This window comes from Eleutherodactylus coqui, chromosome 8 (assembly GCF_035609145.1).
Source record: "Eleutherodactylus coqui strain aEleCoq1 chromosome 8, aEleCoq1.hap1, whole genome shotgun sequence".
Classification (NCBI taxonomy): domain Eukaryota; kingdom Metazoa; phylum Chordata; class Amphibia; order Anura; family Eleutherodactylidae; genus Eleutherodactylus; species Eleutherodactylus coqui.
Genome location: NC_089844.1, coordinates 61,060,717 through 61,078,658, shown reverse-complemented (window position 1 = coordinate 61,078,658; position 17,942 = coordinate 61,060,717). Strand labels below are relative to the sequence as shown.

Below are 17,942 nucleotides of genomic sequence, written 5' to 3'. Positions count from 1 at the left end.
CCGCTGGCACCCGAATCTTTAGAGACGAGCGGGCAGGTACTTGCATAAGGCACTACTCGCTCGAGTAGTTTGCCTTAGTGAGTACGCTCGCTCATCTCTAGTTAGGACCCATCTGAGAGCTTGGTCACCTGGACGTTAGTAGATGGGCCAATGCAACGTAGTTTTGTCCTCATAATGGGGCAAAACGAAACCACTGATATCAATGGATTTCAGTGGTTTCTTTTTAACTATTGGGAAAGGGATTCCCCTCGTTCAGACACAACTACGCGCCATGCCGCCAAGCATAGTTGCGCCGACGGCAGTCTGAATAAGCCCTAAAATATAACACGTCGCATTCTTTTTTACACGCGTATTAAACACACGGCGTGATTTCATCATGTTTTGCTGCCGTGACAAAGTGAAACCTTTGATTTCAATAGTTTTGTTTTGACTAGCGGGATTCTTGCGCGATATTACAGCGAGTGAGAAAAGATAGGCCTTGCGCTATCTTTCTTACATATAGTTTTTATATGTACGAGAATTCATGGGGCAGAACGTATCTTTCGGGGTTTTCATTAATTGCTTATTTGAACTGTAAACAAAAAAAAAGATGCCGGTTTCATGCGCAAAGATGTTCTGCAGCAGCGAGTGTATTTGCACCTGCATGTTTAACCCTTTATACAGTGAATGTGAATGACTGAATGAGTCAGAACTATTCTCGTTTGAACGAGCCAATGATGTGTCTGCCTGTATAAACGGGCTGCACGAGAACAAATGAGCTGGCAGTGACGTCACTCACTCCATCAAACGATAAATCAGCTCATCTAAAAGTACCATAGAGGGCTCCTTCACACGAGCACATGTGAAAATGCGCATGCAAAAAAAGGAAAATGTGAATGAACCCATTGTAATCAATGGGTTCCATTCCCTGCCTATTGCATGTGCAAATGCGTCTGTTCAAAGGACCCCTGAGGGCTTAAACAGACGGCCGTGTTTGTGGAACATTTTGTGGGCGTGAAAATCACGCGTGATGAAGTGAAGCCATTGATTTCAGTGATTTTATTCTCATACGCATGTTTCTCATTTCAGCTTTCCTTGTTTCTAACCGTGCAGTAGCGCACAGTTTGAGCTGCAAAAAAAGAAAAGCGCAAATATGATCCGTAGAGGCGAGCATATTTGTGCACGCGCTCGTCTGTCAATGCCCTCAGGCCGCTGTCACACGGGCTTTTTTTTTTTACAGCGTTTAACAAACGTTTTTAACGTCCACTAAAAATGCTGAACTGAGCCCCCTTTCACTTCAATGGGGCTTCTCAGATGAGCGTTTTAGCGCAGCATTTATAACGCACGCTAAAACGAACGCTGTAAGTTCTACTTTCGGGTGTTCAGCGTGTTTTTGACAGTACCAAACGAGCACTTTTACCTCATAGATTGTGAGTTCTTGCGGGCAGGACCCTCCTACCTACTGATCAGCTGGGCCGTCTGCACACAGGTATGTCGGATTCCGCATGCGAAATCACGCAGCGGAATCCGGCCCTGGCAGTACTGGCATCCATGCGTACCTGCTTTCTCTTTTCTTCATCTGTGCTGCGAATGGTCCGCACGTCTCGCCGTCAGACATGCGCAGTACTGATTTTTTATTTTTGAAACTCCTGCTTTTCCCGCATCATCGCTAAAAGGCTGCGGATCAGACAGCTTCCATTGACTTCAATGGAAGCTGTCCGTGTGGAATCCGTGCAAAAATAGACCATGCTGCAATTTTTCCCCTGCGAGCGGAAAATCACAATTGATTTCTGCTCGCATGAAGGAAGAAGCGATTTTCTATAGCGTGTTATGGGCAGTATTTGCTGCGGAATCCAGAGGCGGACGCCCGCTCCGGATTCCGCAATGTGAATCCACCCGTGTTTAGGCGGCCTTAGCTACTTTTATATTGTATGTTATCTCTGACTTCATCCCTATATGTTCCCTGATTTGTAGCGCTGCGGAATACATTGGCGATATATAAACATTATTATGTATTACGAATAATCTTATAATTTGTACAGCGTAAACCGTGTGACGATTATTATACAATTCACAAAAATCCTATGCGACGTCGCTCTGGTTAGCTGGAAAAATGCTATGTCTGCATGGTCTCTGCAGTGCGAGACAGCGTGCATTTTTTGTTCTTTTTTTTTTTTTTTTTTTTGTCGCTTTCAAATAAAGTTGATTCGGAGAGGGCTATAAAAAAAAAAATCATTGGAGGCCGAGGACTGTGAACCTCCTCCTCCTCCTTCGCACAGTCTGGGCGGTGTGAGAGGCCTCTTTGTGTCTGGCTGTGACACAGGAGCAGCAGGAGGAGGAGGTCTGTGTATGTGTGAGACAGAAAGAGAGGGGAGGCGAGTCGGTGCCTTCCTCACCAACACTTCAGTCTCCAGCCCCCCTCCTCCTCAAGCTTCTCACATTAGCATAACACCCCTTTAGGTGGCTTCCCCCAAGGGAGGAGTGGGGAGCTGTTGCCTCCTTGTCTGAGGGTCCTGAGATGGCTTATTCCTTGTAGGACACTCACATACAGCTGGCAAACTGCAAGACACATCCTACTGCAGCCTAAGCAGGGCCTCATCTTGGGAGGATAACTCCAAGAAAGCTGGGAATATCTCGGATTTGGGACACGCAACCCATCAGCTCTAGTTTTTGGGGTTTTTTTGCCGGACAATGAAATTTGGCATCTGCAAAACCTTCACGGAATAAGATCTGCATGTCACACGTACGGAATTTCTGGGCAAAGAAGACAAATCTTTTTTCCCGAGACAGAAAGGAAGAAAATAGAGTAACGTTGAAGAAATCTTAGGCTGATTTTTTTTTTCTCTCTTAGGGATACTATAAAGCACAACCAAAAATAATCGGCAAGGAAATGACCTACTTGATCATTCGGAAATACTAAAAGAAGAACAGATATATATATTTTCAATTCGATTAGCTTTTACTCAAGAGGACAAGTAATACAAAGTATCGCTGTCGAGGCAGAATGGGATTTATTTTTACCCCTACGAGGGGAGAGACATGGATGTAGACCCTTCCAGATCTTTTCGCTCTAGGATATGTCACTAATAGGAGCTCGTTGTAAGGTCATTAAGATGCGGTAATAAGAGTGGGGATATTGTTGGTTTTCTCAGGGATAACAGCCTCCACCAAGGCAGAAGATCTTCCCAGGAATGAGCATTCACCGATGGGAGAAGAAGATCTAGTCTACTGAGGATCCTACGTTTCGAGGCCCTCTGCCCCTCATGGATTAGCAGTTACAAGCACGTTTCTTGTAAAATCGGAGTACTCCCAGAAGACTTGGATACCCTCTTCATTTTGACCGTGTCTTCATAAAATCTCCCATATCTGTGGGATTACCCAGGTTATGGCTCCAAATCTGAGCATGGTCCTTCTCCTCCTTGGCTTACATTCGACTCTGCTGCTGGCCACAGCTGCCGGTAAGTGTTTTATACATCTGGCATATTTCTCGGCACAGGTGTAGAAATTCATTGTCATGTTCCGTTGTGAAGATATTGACCTGAGAACCGGCCAAAATTAAAAGTAGCTGGTTATTGCTCATGTCTGGCTTTAGTAAGACGATGACATTTTTTTACGTTCTCAAATGATACATGTTCTTATGCAAGAAATCCAAAATATGTGAAATTTAATGAAGTCTATGGAAATAGAGGAGGATGATTCAGTGAAAGGGCTGAAAATCAAAATTTTAGGATGTGTCAGATGGCATATACTGTAGGTAGCATATTGCAAGAGATTGGGTGGGAGTGGCAGCCAGTGGCACCTCGATAGCCGCACAGTGCAACAGTCAATGCAGACATGTCAGATATGGGAAAAATGAGTCTGTAGGTGATGATTCTTTGGTTATGGAGCACAATATTGTTTTTTAAATTGAAAATATACCTATATACCTCTATTATGATGCTGCTATCTACAGTACGGCCTTCTATAGCATGAGGTGCCAGTGTAGAAGCCGTATGCTGCTCTGCAGTTCTAGGCCCCTCGGCCTCACATGTTTTATTGTGCATCATCATATGTTCTACGTCAGTTGACAGAATTAGGTTTACAGTGAATTGTATCAATTTGGTGAAATCTTCCATATTACATATCCTTTTTTGAGTATTATTTGTTTATTTCACTTCCTCTTCATTGATAATCAATCAATCATATCTATTTAATAAAAAAGGTACTCTAACTCAGAAAATGATGAAAAAGCGAGGCCTTTTGTTCATCCGCATATATATGCGACATTTGGGTTCAACTCTGGAGAATTTTCTAAGATCTATCTACCCGGTTTCCCTTAAAATAAGACCTACCCTGAAAATAAGACATAGCATGATTTTCCAGAATTTTTGAGGATGCAAAATGATTTTTCAGGCTTTTTGAGGATGCTTGAAATAGCCTACTCCACAATTAAGCCCTGCTAACAGTTAATTAAAAACGTCAATTTAAATAGTGTCCAGGCAGCTATACATGTAAAAAAGTTAAACCTTTTTGAACAAAAATTAATATAAGACACTGTCTTATTTTCGGGGAAACACGGTAGGAAAAAAGGCACTCCATAAAGGTCCTTTATTCACAAATACATGCTTGCAACATTGTTGCATGAGATAAGTACAATGAGTCTTTGCCCACATTGCTTACAGTTAATTGGGGCCAAGTCCAATTTGGTAGGATCAACATAGTAATAGGTTAGTTATAAGGTCCGCAAGCAAGTGGCACTATTAAGTATGATGAAACGGCTGAATTAGATTAAATGGTTCTGATTACCATATGACAAGATTAAAGGGGTTCTGTCATAAAAAAAAAAAAATGATACTTACCTATTTCTTCCCCGTCAGTCTACTTACATCATCTTCTCCGCACCGATCTTCTCCTGTCTCCTGCAGTCCTGGGGAGGGGTTATGCCACCTCCAGCCAGACGATCCTTCTGCTTCCGGTGACAAAGCGTCCATTTTTTGCAGTCTTCTTCCTGTCGGCCAATGTATGCTACATCACTAGTGACATAGCGTTCATAGCTTAGCAGGGAGTGCTGAGCCATTGCTGAGACTGCGCATGCGCGGGAACTCGCTGCAATAGTATATGAACTCTCGTGGCCAAACCGTGTGCATGCGTAGTCTCTGTATGATTGGTGTTCCTTCTTAGGTAGTGAACGTTATGTCACTAGTGTTGTAACCTACAGTGACCTGCCGGAAGAGGAAGGCAGAGAAAGAATGCTCCATAACAAGAAGAGGATCCGGCCGGCTTGAGGTGAGGTGGCCCGGGGGACTGGGGAAGATAGGTAAGTAGAAGATGCGGTAAGGAGTCTGCCTGGGGTGGAATAGGTAAGTATTGATTATTATTAGAGATGAGCGAGCATACTTGCTAAGGACAATTACTTGATCGAGCATTGTCCTTAGCAAGGAACCTGCCCGCTCGGAAGAAAAGGTTCGGCTGCCGGCGCGGGTGAGAGGTGAGTTGCGGCAGTGAGCAGGGGGGAGCGGGCGGGGGGAGAGAGGGAGAGAGAGATCTCCCCGCTCTCCACCGTCCGCCGCTGAACCTTTTCTTCCGAGCGGGCAGGTACTCGCTAAGGGCAATGCTCGATCGAGTAATTGCCCTTAGCGAGTATGCTTGCTCATCTCTAATTATTATTTTTTTTTTTTTATGACAAAACCCCCTTAAGGCCCGATTTACTTTCTTAAGGAAACTCTTGGATGAATCATAATGCCAAATGTTCCCGCAAGAATCCATGATGTTGTGAACGAAAAGTTGTTTTAAAAACCTAAAGCATGTAAGCCAAGCTGATAACATGGCATTAATTTTCATTACTCAATGATACAAGTGCATACCTGGCAGCCTAGCAAGGGCATATCCTCCAAGATCTTGATAAATGGATCCTGTGACCAGTGCTCTAAAGATTACATAGAAGTGAAACACAGCTGTTCAGGCTCATTCACATTGGCACTTTTGGCCTCAGTTTTCCTGCTCCGTTATGGAGCAGGAAATCAGCCCCCAGTCCCTGAATTGAACCATCATATGATGGAACCAAACAGTGCCGAACGAACCCCATTGACTTTAATGGGGTCCGTCTGGTTTTCGGCATTTTACAGGATGAAGTAGTGCAACGTAATTCAGCAACGGATGTTCCAAACGGATTCTCTATCGCTGATGTGAATTAAGCCCTTCTATTACCAATTTAAGAATAATTTTTGCTTCCAGACTTAAAGGGTTTGTCTAGGACTTTACTGTGTTCTCAGCATAGTTCATCGACAGACATACACGGGGTTCACTGCCAAATCAGCTGAAATCAGGCCAGCAGTCATTGTGTACAGAGCCAGAAGCAGACAGCTCTCTATAGTGCAGGTACAAGCTCCCAGTGAATTCAGTAGAAGCTGCACTTGCAATACCAACCCAGGCCACTGTACTAGGGATGGAGCTGTCAGCTTCCAGCTCCATCCCTAATGACAGCAGAGCTGATGAACAGCTCATATGCAGGGCGGTGGACCCCTGCCAATCAACTATTGATGACTTGTACTGAGAATAGCTCTCCAGTAGTAAAGTCCCAGAAAACCCTTTTAAAGGGGAATAGTCTAAAATAAGACTGAGCCTGCCGTACTACCACAGGCTACTGCACAGTTTACGGGGCTAAGTGTTTCCATTCAGTAGCACAGCAACTCTGGTGAACAGCTGGTCAGGAGGGGTGCCGGCTGTTGGACCCCCGCTGATCAGCTACTGGGGACCTATTCTGAGGTTAGGTTATCAATAGTTTAATCCTGGGAAATCTTTTTAATGGGTATCCAATGTCTTCAAGGTTAAACTATTAATCTAAAATTTCCAAATAAAGTACATGACCGGGTAGACCGAAGGATAGTAATACAGCAACTCCAGAAAGTTTACAGAAGAGGAGTTTAGATATATAAGAAACTTCAAAAAGCTGAGATAAAAGAAGAATTCCTCTAACAGTCTCTTACAAGTCCTCCACATATTTCAGACGATAACAATGTTGAGTGTTGTGATAAACCTTTGAAGTCAAGCGATGAGGCCTCTTTCGTATTTGTGTTGGTATTTCCATTGTTCTACTCCATCAACTCATTGACTATAATGGGGTCCATTCATCTGGCATGCGGCGCCCCAACATTTTCCTGATGTGCAGCATGCTATGCTATTTCGGCCGGGATTTCATTCCAGATCTGCGTTGGAGGCTCCGAGGGGAGCAGATGTGATCATACCCTAAAACAATATGAGCTGAGTGCCTTTCATCAAAAGCCTCGTGGATCTTGGACTTTAATGTGCTATTGTATTTCTCTGTTGTTGTTGGAACTCATGTATTTACTTTTAAGGTGCTTTGGCCGATGCTGTCTATGGATTCATCTTGGGTAGCTTTATGCAACAAGGAGAATGGTCTTGCGCCCTGAACCTTTACATTGCCACATTGTGAATCAGTTTGTTTGAATGTACAGTTGGTGATAAAAATCCACAAATAGAAATACGCATTCTCTGTGTTTGTGTTCGCACTGTTTGGCGACACACCAGAAATAATCACACAACCCTCTGGCACTATCGTTGGTTGACTTCTTTTTTTTTACGTTGGAACCTCCCAGTCTTCTACATCAAAGGGATGTCTTTTACCACCTCTAATAACCACGTAGTCTTAATCTGTTAGGACAAGCTCTGACTTGGGGCAGAGAAGTCTTCCTGTTGGATTACAATCCAGAAAGGCTGGTGTGCCAGTAAACGTAGGATCCTTTTAAAGACTGCATGAATATTGTGCAAACACTCGCTAGATCGGGGGATTGGCATGATAATTGTGAACTTTGCAGCAAGTGAACGATCAGCGGTAAATTGTTACATTATCGCAGATCGGATCTTTGATGAGGACCTAAAAATCCTAGTTCGTCTACTACAAATCCTTTTGTGTAAATAGGCGCCGTAACGATTTGCTGAATAGAAAGCAGTGATAGAAGTTTTGGAGGCATGGTTATGTTCCAATGAATGATCAAACCTACCCAATTACTGTGCAGTACAGTGTAGATGCATGCCAAGAGAGTGATAGATGAGTACTATGTCACCGCCGGTTGCATGCTCGTTCCAATTTTTCTTGGAAAAGGACCCTTAATGACCTCACCACAATTCGGGGATCGGCTAATGAAAAATAAACACAACGAGCGTTAAATAATGTATGTATTAGCAGCTGGTTCCTAGAAAAGGAAGCAACGGAGGTGGATTAGTACATCCTAAATCCTTTGTCTGGTGCTACCTCTAGGCATATTCATTGGATTACAGGATTCAACTGTTTTATACCATGTCCCAAAGGCAATCTAATGTCTATGGAGCGGTTTGGGAAAGGATTTGAAGGGTTAGTCTCTAATCTGCGCAATCCTTTTTTTTTTCTTCAAAAAGTATAAGTGGCTGTATAAGTGTTTGGTAGCCACTTATCTCCCTGCTCTCCCCTAAGCTAAAGGAAATGATTGGTCATGTGTAGTATCTGCGAACCGAATGATTATTTAGGCAATGGCTATCCTGCTTTAAAGTGACCTTCTAGTTTTAGGACAGAATTCGGTTGTGGGACAAGGAGGGGGAGGGGAGTAGATCACCTGCGGTTTTTCGTCTTTACTGCCCCTTCAATCCGTCGCTTCCGGACTCCATTTTCAGCCATCCGTGATGGTTGCAGTAATTTGGTAATGCACATTGTGCGCTGCTCTCTGATTGGCAAGTGCTGATCATGTGAGCAGCTCTGGCCAACCAGAGAGCAGATATAGTGCATTGGTAGTCTGTAAGATTAGAAATGCACTATTGGGATTAGGTAGTCTGAAGATCGCCTTGGCCATCTTGGATAGCTGTAAATGGGATCTGGAACTGGTGGACTTAAGGACTGCAGAGAAAAACAATTTAGAGCAATATACATCCCTTCACATGATAGGGAATAACTTGCTGATCAGTAGGTGGGTCACTACTTCAGAGACCCACCCCCCGCCAATCTCGAGAATGGGACTCCCCCCCAATCCCACAGTGACATTACTGTTAATGGAGCGTTGGCCAAGCATGTGTGGTTGGTGCTCCATTCATTCTAATGGGGCTGCAGAGATAACTGAGCTGGTGCCGCTGAAGTATTTCTGCAGTCCCATTCAAAGTCAGTGGAGCACTAGCATGCTTGTGTAATCAGCACTCCATTCAGTCTACTTATTAACCCAACAGTGAGGAGGACACGTTCTCAAGAGCGCCAAGAGTCTCAGCTGTGAGACCACCATTGATCAGCGAGTTATCCCCTATTCTGTGGATAGGGGCTAACTTTTAATAGCGGTACAACCCTTTAAAGTTGGCCATAGACATGAGATGTAAGCCAGCTGTCATCCAAGATACATTTGTATGACAAACTCTGCAGACATTTCCAAAAATACACCAACACAACAAAGACCATTAATGCCGTTCATACCACAAACGTCAGATAACAACTGACTAGGTGTGAAAAGTCCATTAATTGTGGTAGGATGGGCACAATGGATATGCTACATTCCAATTTTTATTATTTGAATACGGCAGCGTAGTATCTCTATTCCGTACTAGTAGTTGCCAATTATGCCCTTTATTACTTGTAGGACAGTATTGGCTCTGCAGTGTTTCTAGGTGATGGCTACTTCTGTAATCGGCAGCAGATGATGCTTTATTTTGCATTGTGTAATCACTTCCCACCTCTCATGTATCTTGATAAGTCTAGCTGTAAATCTCCATGAGAACAAACTGTGTGCTACTGAAGGACATTCACCTTCAAAGAGCGTACTTCAAATGTAGATGTTTTTTACAAGCGTGAAACACAAAACCATCCTTCGCACTGGACGCCTTACGTTTGGATTAACAATTTTTTATATCAAGGGCATTCATAGCACTTCAGGCTTTTAGTATTAGCACCCACTTGGGCGTCTAATTCCACTATTAGCTTGCAAAGTGGATACTTTTATCGTAACGTGAATGACAACAATATTGTGGGGATTGCCAGTTCTCCACCTACTTATATGTAGGTAGAGAAGTGCGAATCGAGTCGGGCGGAGAAGAAGCCAGAAAGGAGCCGCCCGGCAGGAGCCACGCTGCAGCGTTGCCGTACAAAACATAGTTTTATATAATGTGGGTGCCTATCAGTATTTTCATACCGCCCGTTGTTAGGGTAACATGGACCTACTTATTGATTCCCTTTAAACAGAAGCCGACCTCCTGGAACTCCGACCCGGCCACTTGACCAGCCATGACCCGATGCAGATGGTTCACTCAAGCGGGTTCAGCCTTCCATCCTTCCGAGGTCGGTAAAATGAGTACCCAGCTTGCTGGGGAATAAAAGATGACTGGGGAAAGCAATGGCTAACCACCCGGCAAAAGCAGTCTGCCAAGAAAATGTCACAATGTGACATCACCCTAGGAGTCAGTCAAGACATAAGCAAAGAGCAACATACAAATCAAAGTGCTAAGTTCATCGAAGGGTGCAAGTACGGCGCCCCTCCCGGATGTCAAGACGTAGTAAATGTCCACAGTGGACCAATATAGACATATATAATATCACCAAAACATGGAAAGTACAAAATAGGGCGAGTAACGGAAATATGGGAATGGGAGCTCTATACCTGACCAACTTTGGTGTGACAGACCCTTCCTAGAAGCAGGGTGCCTGCCCGCTATCAGGGCAACCGCATGTCAGGAACTCAAGTGGCCTAGTCTGTTCCAAGATGCAGGATAGGGATGATGTTTAATGAAGATGGCCTTAGCAATGTATAGAGGTAGAAGTGAATAAGCTCCACAGAGAATAAATAACCACAGGTACTTAGCTGACAGGAGTCCACTGCCTCCCAAAGCACTTTAGGCAAGACAATAACCAGCGCCCATGTAGAGGCGGGCCTGGTATAACTACTCTTCCACTATGGTTGATTGGCCAGCTAGGGGAGATATCTTCCTGGCAGTCACACACCACAAGAGATGTTGTAGCAAGGCTGTCAAAAAGGGTGTATTATATACTGAGTCCATGAAGTTACTTCTCACAGGTCACTTTAAGGACCTCCTGCAGTGACAGGAAGAAGGCACTCATTGGTACCTAGTGCTGCATGACGTCATCCCGGCTCCGCTTTCGGCACACCGCAATACAAAGGAATCGTAGTGTGTATTAACACATCTTGGTAAATGTAAGAGCCCTTTACTAATAATTATGTTGCAACAAAACCTCTCTAAGACAGATTTCTGCATATGTTCTAGTATCAATATGTAATACACAGGTCAGTTAATCCTTATGTTAATATGGAGAATCATAATTAGTAGAAAATCATACCATATTAAGCGGAAAGTTGACTTTTCAGCCCATAAAGTCACCCATGTGTCCATAAGCACATGAAGCCACATCTGGTTATGCAGTCAAATGAGCAAATGTCCACCGTTGCAGAATGCTCTACAGGCATGTAGCAAAAATTACAATAAATGATCCAGAAGGTTACTGAAAAAGCCTCCTTACATGAGACTCTGTACTTTGCCGTTTTCTGTATTGCTGCTTATACATTTAGTGGTTTAAACCCCTTATATAAGTATTTTATTGGATTTTGCATTAGTTTTGCATCGAATGTTTAATAGCTTTTTTCTGAATTTAGCAAGTTCTTCAAACTTTTTGTAAAGATTTACTTTATTTTACTTTATTTTTCTCTACCTGAATTGGTTCTGCAAGAACATTTCTAGTAAAATAGTATTTATAGAGGGTTCTTCAGTCTAATAATCATAACCCTATTTTCAAAATGATCATTTTAGAGTAATTAATATATTTTCTGACTGTGGCTATTTCATTTTAGTTTAGGCATCGCTGAGTTCTGTTTTGAACTGCATTTATCATATAAAACATAGTACTGCATGTCAATATTAAAGGGCCACTCCCGGGAAAACACATATTTCCATCCCTGCCTCCCTGACCTGTCTGTTGCATTCTGGACATCTCCTGTGCATATTGCAGTCACTTTCATAGAGTGCAGCCTCTTGTCTAATACTTATCATACACCATCTTAATGTTGAGCATTCTCCCTACTTTCCCTTTCACAATTCTGTGCCATTAATTCCATGATGCATCAGTACAACCTCATATAAGCAGCTAGAGGCGGTACCGTGTCTGTCTTCAGAGAGGACACTGTTATTACCACTACTCTGTATATTTGCTTAAATTGGCTACATACCATACAAATATATAAAGTCAGGAGGCTTTAACTTACAACTGTCTAATAGCAGCCTCTAGTCATCGGCAGTAACGACAATAGGAGTTGTCAGCGGAACACTCTTCTCGGTGCCTTTCCAGGGTTGTGAGCAGGCAGGCCCAGATACATGACATCTTGAGTCCTTGTTTGCACGCTCCGTAGAGAAAGCTATGGAGATGTTTACTATTAGGCACCAGCGTAGTTTTTGGAGGTGGTTTCAAACTACTGTTTTCTTCTATGTACCATGGGGGGAAGCAGTAGTTTGAAGCTGTGGCCACATCAGTCTCTCTAATTACCACTATATGTGGAGTAGGGACATTTGGTTGCAGAACAAGAAATACAAGACAGAAGGCAACAGATAATGACTGCAAGATCAGACTAAACAGGGTTGGTGTGTAATCTGTAAACTAGCAGTCTGGATAGTGGGCTGAATCCGGACTGGGAACTCCAGCTGTCCTATAGACCTGCCATCATAACCACATAGGAATCCTCAAATGGCAATCTTCACACACCTGGAAGGACACTTCTTCAAAAGTATATAGAGTCAAAACATAAACGACTAATTTACAAAGGGAGTCAGGCCTGTTTTCACATCTGCGTTGGAAGCTCCATTCGGAGAATCCGTTACTGATCCAGGTCCAAAGCCCGGCAGGTGGGCAGAAAGCGGACGGACCCCAGTATAGTCAATGGAGTACATCCTGCGCTGTTTAGCTCCATCCAAAGATGGATCCGTTAGGCCGTGGGGATTCGTTTTTCCTGCTCCCCGAATGGAGCTTCTGAGAAGGATCCAGTAGGAAGTCTCAGACAAAATAGTGCAGCATACTGCAGTATTTCTTCTTATATGATGCCAGCACAGTAGAAATTCTGGTAGCCAGACAGACCCTATTGTAGTCAATGGGTCTATTCTGGACTGTTTGTCTTTGGAACAGGGGTCAGAAACGCTCTTTTCTCCTTAGGGAGAGCAACTATATACTATAAACTAAGTGAGGAGACTCAAATGGCCACGCACGCTCCTCTGGGTAATATGCAAATAAGGGAGATGGAATAAATCCTCCACAGTGCCACCTACTGAAAGGCAGCATTCCTTCGAGTCAAAGTGGGACTTTTTATACAAGTCTTGCTACAATGACTGGGAATCAAAAGCAAAGCCAGACCCCATGTACAGCCAAACTCCTACTGTACACTGATGATGGGCAATAACCCGGAAACAGCTGTATGTACATGGGGTCTGGCTTTGCTTTTGATTCCCAGTCATTGTAGCAAGACTTGTATAAAAAGTCCCACTTTGACTCGAAGGAATGCTGCCTTTCAGTAGGTGGCACTGTGGAGGATTTATTCCATCTCCCTTATTTGCATATTACCCAGAGGAGCGTGCGTGGCCATTTGAGTCTCCTCACTTAGTTTATAGTATATAGTTGCTCTCCCTAAGGAGAAAAGAGCGTTTCTGACCCCTGTCCCAGGCCTCTCACTAGCAAAAGCCAGACTCCTACTGTACACTGATGATGGGCAATAACCCGGAAACAGCTGTATGTACATGGGGTCTGGCTTTGCTTTTGATTCCCAGTCATTGTAGCAAGACTTGTATAAAAAGTCCCACTTTGACTCGAAGGAATGCTGCCTTTCAGTAGGTGGCACTGTGGAGGATTTATTCCATCTCCCTTATCTTCGGAACAGAGAACATGTTAGGTTGTACTGCTGGAATTTGTTGTTCTACAGGGTTCCAGGAGCACACCTGCACAGGTGAGGGTTAATTAAGCTGGATGGGTGTGATTGCTCAGGTCAGCCAATCCCCTGGGTCTGGGTGTAGATATACACTCCAGCCCCTCTGCAATGAGGAAGCTGTATTTCCTCAGTCTTGTCTTATATGTGAGTAGTGTCTGGTCAGCTTACAGCCTGCTGTGTGAGTAGTGTCTGGTCAGCTTGCAGCTTGCTGTGTGAATACTGTCTGGTCAGCTTGCTGGGTGTTTGGTGTCCTGTGCTGCCTGTTTAGTGTCTTGCTAGAGTAGGGACTGCCAGACACAAGGAGCTTTGTCAGGGCCTTGCAGCTTAAGTTCATTGGCCAATGTACGAACTAATCCCTCGCTTTTATATTCAGCTTTAGCATCTGCTTTAGTGTGTGATGTTGTGTGGTAAGTGAGTTTGTGCATTTAATGTGTCAGTTCCACCTGGTGGCAAGTATCACCCTTTCAGGGAGAGCAGTGAGGTTCCAACGTGGGGGCCACCTTTATTGAGACGATCGCTCTGCTTGTACATAGGGCCAAGTCATCTTCTCTGCAGCACAGGGTCTGTTTCCCCTAACCCGTGTCTTCGGGTCATGTTCATGTGGGCCTGGTGCTTGGTTGCCCACACGAGCGTAACAGAACAGACCTGAACAATGGAAATGTCCGTAGCCTTGGCACAGGTGTGATAGATGCCATAAAGCGGTATTCCAGCGATATGGCCTTTTTCAGTCTTCATCCATCCACTGGATGATTGGTCAATACTGCATCTCAGCACCAACCCGAGTGAATAGAGCACTGGCTGCTCCATCCACTCTGGTTGCTGCTGTGATGCAACACTGATCGGAAATAGGGCAAACAGGACCCCTGCTCTCAGGATGGGAAGTGGTCCCTGCAGTTGGACCCCCATTGATCTATCAATTTTCACTCATCCAGTGGATAGGTGAAAAAAAGACCACATTGCCAGAAATACCCCTTTAATTAAACATGTTTAGTGTCCGAATTAATTTTAGCTGTATAATCTGGAGTTTGATTCATTTTGAGGGTCTGAATTACTTTTAAGAGTCTGAATTAATTTGTAGTCTAGTCTTGGGGACGCCAATTCTCGGAATCGGAGGGGGTCCCAGTAGCTGGACCCCCACTGATTACATAGTCATCCAGTATCCAGTAATGTTGGTAGAACGCCTTTGAGCAAAGAGGAAACCTCAACTAACTTGCAACAAATTCATAGTATAAATTGACATGCTGTTTTAAAATTCGCACCGCTGGTTAATTTATGCTGTGGATATTTTACGCAATGTGCGGATGAGATTTCTGTAAGTCCTATCAACTTTGTTGCTACTGTAATATTGCTACTACACATTTAAAGCACACAAATCGGGGCCGGTAAATACACATGGACATGTTCACGAAACGCGTGGGAGGGTGTGGAATTGAATGATGGTGTCGGAATTCTCATGTATGACATCTGCTAAGCTATTTAGTGCATTATAGAATATCAGAGAAAAACTGCAAGTCACAGGTAGTTTGTAGATCCTGATATATTACACCCAGACTAGTAAATAGTAGTAAGCCCGAAATATAACCGTAACCAGTAGAAGGTGTGAAAGATGTGCATGTAGCTGGCTATACATGGAGGAATGTGACAGACGTGTCGCCTGTGATTGGCTGAAGTAAGTGGATCTTTGCCAGTTGATGATATTCAAATACACAGACAGGTGTGGGCAAATGTTTCCTTCAGATTGGGTTCACTCCGGGTTTCGGCATCCTGTGGAGGGGATTTTTTTTTTAAAGATTAGAAAAAATGTACTTCTAAAAGAACATGCATCGGAGACTCTTATTCCAGCGACGTCACTTACTTTTTTAACTTGCCTCACCTTTTTTTAAAATCGCTGTTTATTTAATGCAGAAGGAGCCGAGCGCAAATTCTTATAGTCAAAGGGAGGAAGTTGAGGCTGAGGAGCAGCAGCTCATGAAAATTAAAGTTACAATATCACCATATTTTTTAAAAATTAAAACCGTAGAGAAACATTTTCCATTTTTTTAAATCTGATTCAATTTTCAAGTTGTAGAATTTTTTTATTCTGATGTCTGTACATGACTATGGGGGCGTCCATCTTTCCTGGGCTACATTCAACAGCTGTTTAGAAGATATGCTTTACAGCAGCTTCATGGGCCATTCACACAATGGACAGGAGTGGACCCACTGACTTATATGGGAGACTGATTTAGACATGCTCTGTGACTTCTGTAGAGGTCATTTTGCAGGGAGGGGAGTAGATGGTCACAGCTTATACCTATTGTGAATGGCAGATTCTGTGTTATCTACATATAGGTGTTAAGGCCCATTTAGACACAATGATTATCGATCAAAATATGTCCTTTGAGCGACTTTTGAGCGATAATCGTTGTGTGCCTTTAAGTGCAAGGTGATCGCTCAAACATTGAGTGATCAATGTGCTCTCCGAGCGGGGGATGCAGAAGACCAGCAGGGCCACTTGTCTTCTGCATCTAGCTGTTCTCTGCTCGGAGCGCCCGGTTGTTATTCAGCTGAGCGCTCCGAGCGGGGTATGCAGAAGACAAGCAGAGCTTGTACCCCGCTGTGAACTCCTGATAAGGCTGATCGTTGTCTTTCAGAATGCTGAAAGATCAGCGACGGCTTAACGAAAACTGCACTGTTGGTGCAGTTAGACACAACGATTATCGCTCAAAAGATGGCTTTTGAGCGAATTTCGAGCGATTATGTTTTTTTCTAAATGGGCCTTTACCTTCGAGTGTAATTCTGCCTGTAATGTTGGTGAGATGACTGCTGAAAAGTTTTCTCTACAGAACAGGAAGTATTAGAGTGCTTTTACATAGGACGACCCGTCTGAGCCAGTGCTTTTACACAGGAATGATCGTCGCTAGTAAATGGAGGTGGAGCGCACCAGGGATCGTTATGGCCATCCCGTCTCCATTCAGAGTCAACAGATCGTCGTTCATAGATCTGTTTACACGGGACAATCCGTTATTCAGTTTTTATTCATGCAGAAACTAAGCGATGAATAAAGTTATTGTTCGTCGTGCAGCCGTGCGTGCATTCTCACTGATCGCAAGAATCTGATCAATTTCTCAGCCCATGCAAAAGGGCCTTCAGACTATTAATAGGCTCTGTGGTCAGTGTGAAAAATACAGCATTTTAGGATTTTTTTTAAAAATACAGATTATGACCAAAAATGTATAAAAAAATTCTTAAAAATATGTTTGCCACAAAAATGTGATTTATATAATGGTTAATTTTCTGAAGACACGTTCCCTTTAAGGACTCAACAATGCAAACACAGCATTGTGAGGACTACAGCCTCGGCCTCCAGCAGATGAACAGTCATTTTATAAAAAATATGGAAAGAAAAAAGTAAGTGACCCAGTGCTGGAATCAGTATCTCTGTTACTACTTTATGCCGCCCACAGATAGGGTAACACAAATGTGGTGGCAGATCGTCTTTAAAGGGGTACTCTGGAGACTAGCCAGGCAGCTGGGTGGAAACCAAACTGATCCCATTGTGGTCACTGGGGTCTGCCAGGCGCTGTTCGGCTCTGTCCTGAGGTGGAGCCGTTTGGCTATGGGGATTGGAGTGTAAAGCCAATGTCTTTAGCCAGCGTTCGTGTCCAATGATGGGAACATTTGGGATGTTACTCCCCGATTGGTGGTAATATAGGACTCCTCTCAGTCTGCTTTACACTTCCACTGCAGTTTGCTTCACCCCTTGAACCAGTTATTATATATACATATGAAATCACACAGTATATTTTCCATGGTTTTCAGCCATCCACCGAATAGGTGAAAATTGATAGATCGGTGAGACCCCCACCAATTCCAAGAATGGAGGTCCCATTTCCACATTCCTGCTCGCTGTACCCCTACAGTGCGGAGAAGATAGAATGTAGTGACGGTTGGTGCTGCTGCATTCATTTTCAATGGGTTTGCTATAGATAACCGATTACAAAGTGATCGGCTATTTCCATCAACCTCATTGAAATGAATGGAGCTGTGGCCTATACAGTG

General features: G+C 43.7%; 1 protein-coding gene across 1 annotated transcript in view; it reads left to right on the top strand.

Moving 5' to 3' along the window:
- The first annotated feature begins 2,289 nt into the window (after window positions 1-2,289).
- The window catches only part of BMPR2 (bone morphogenetic protein receptor type 2), a 172,073-nt gene continuing 156,420 nt past the window's right edge, over window positions 2,290-17,942 (top strand). The window contains exon 1 of the mRNA XM_066575702.1: window positions 2,290-3,437. Coding sequence (XP_066431799.1) covers window positions 3,365-3,437 — 73 coding nt within the window. The 5' untranslated portion in view covers window positions 2,290-3,364. The remainder of the gene's footprint in view (window positions 3,438-17,942) is intronic.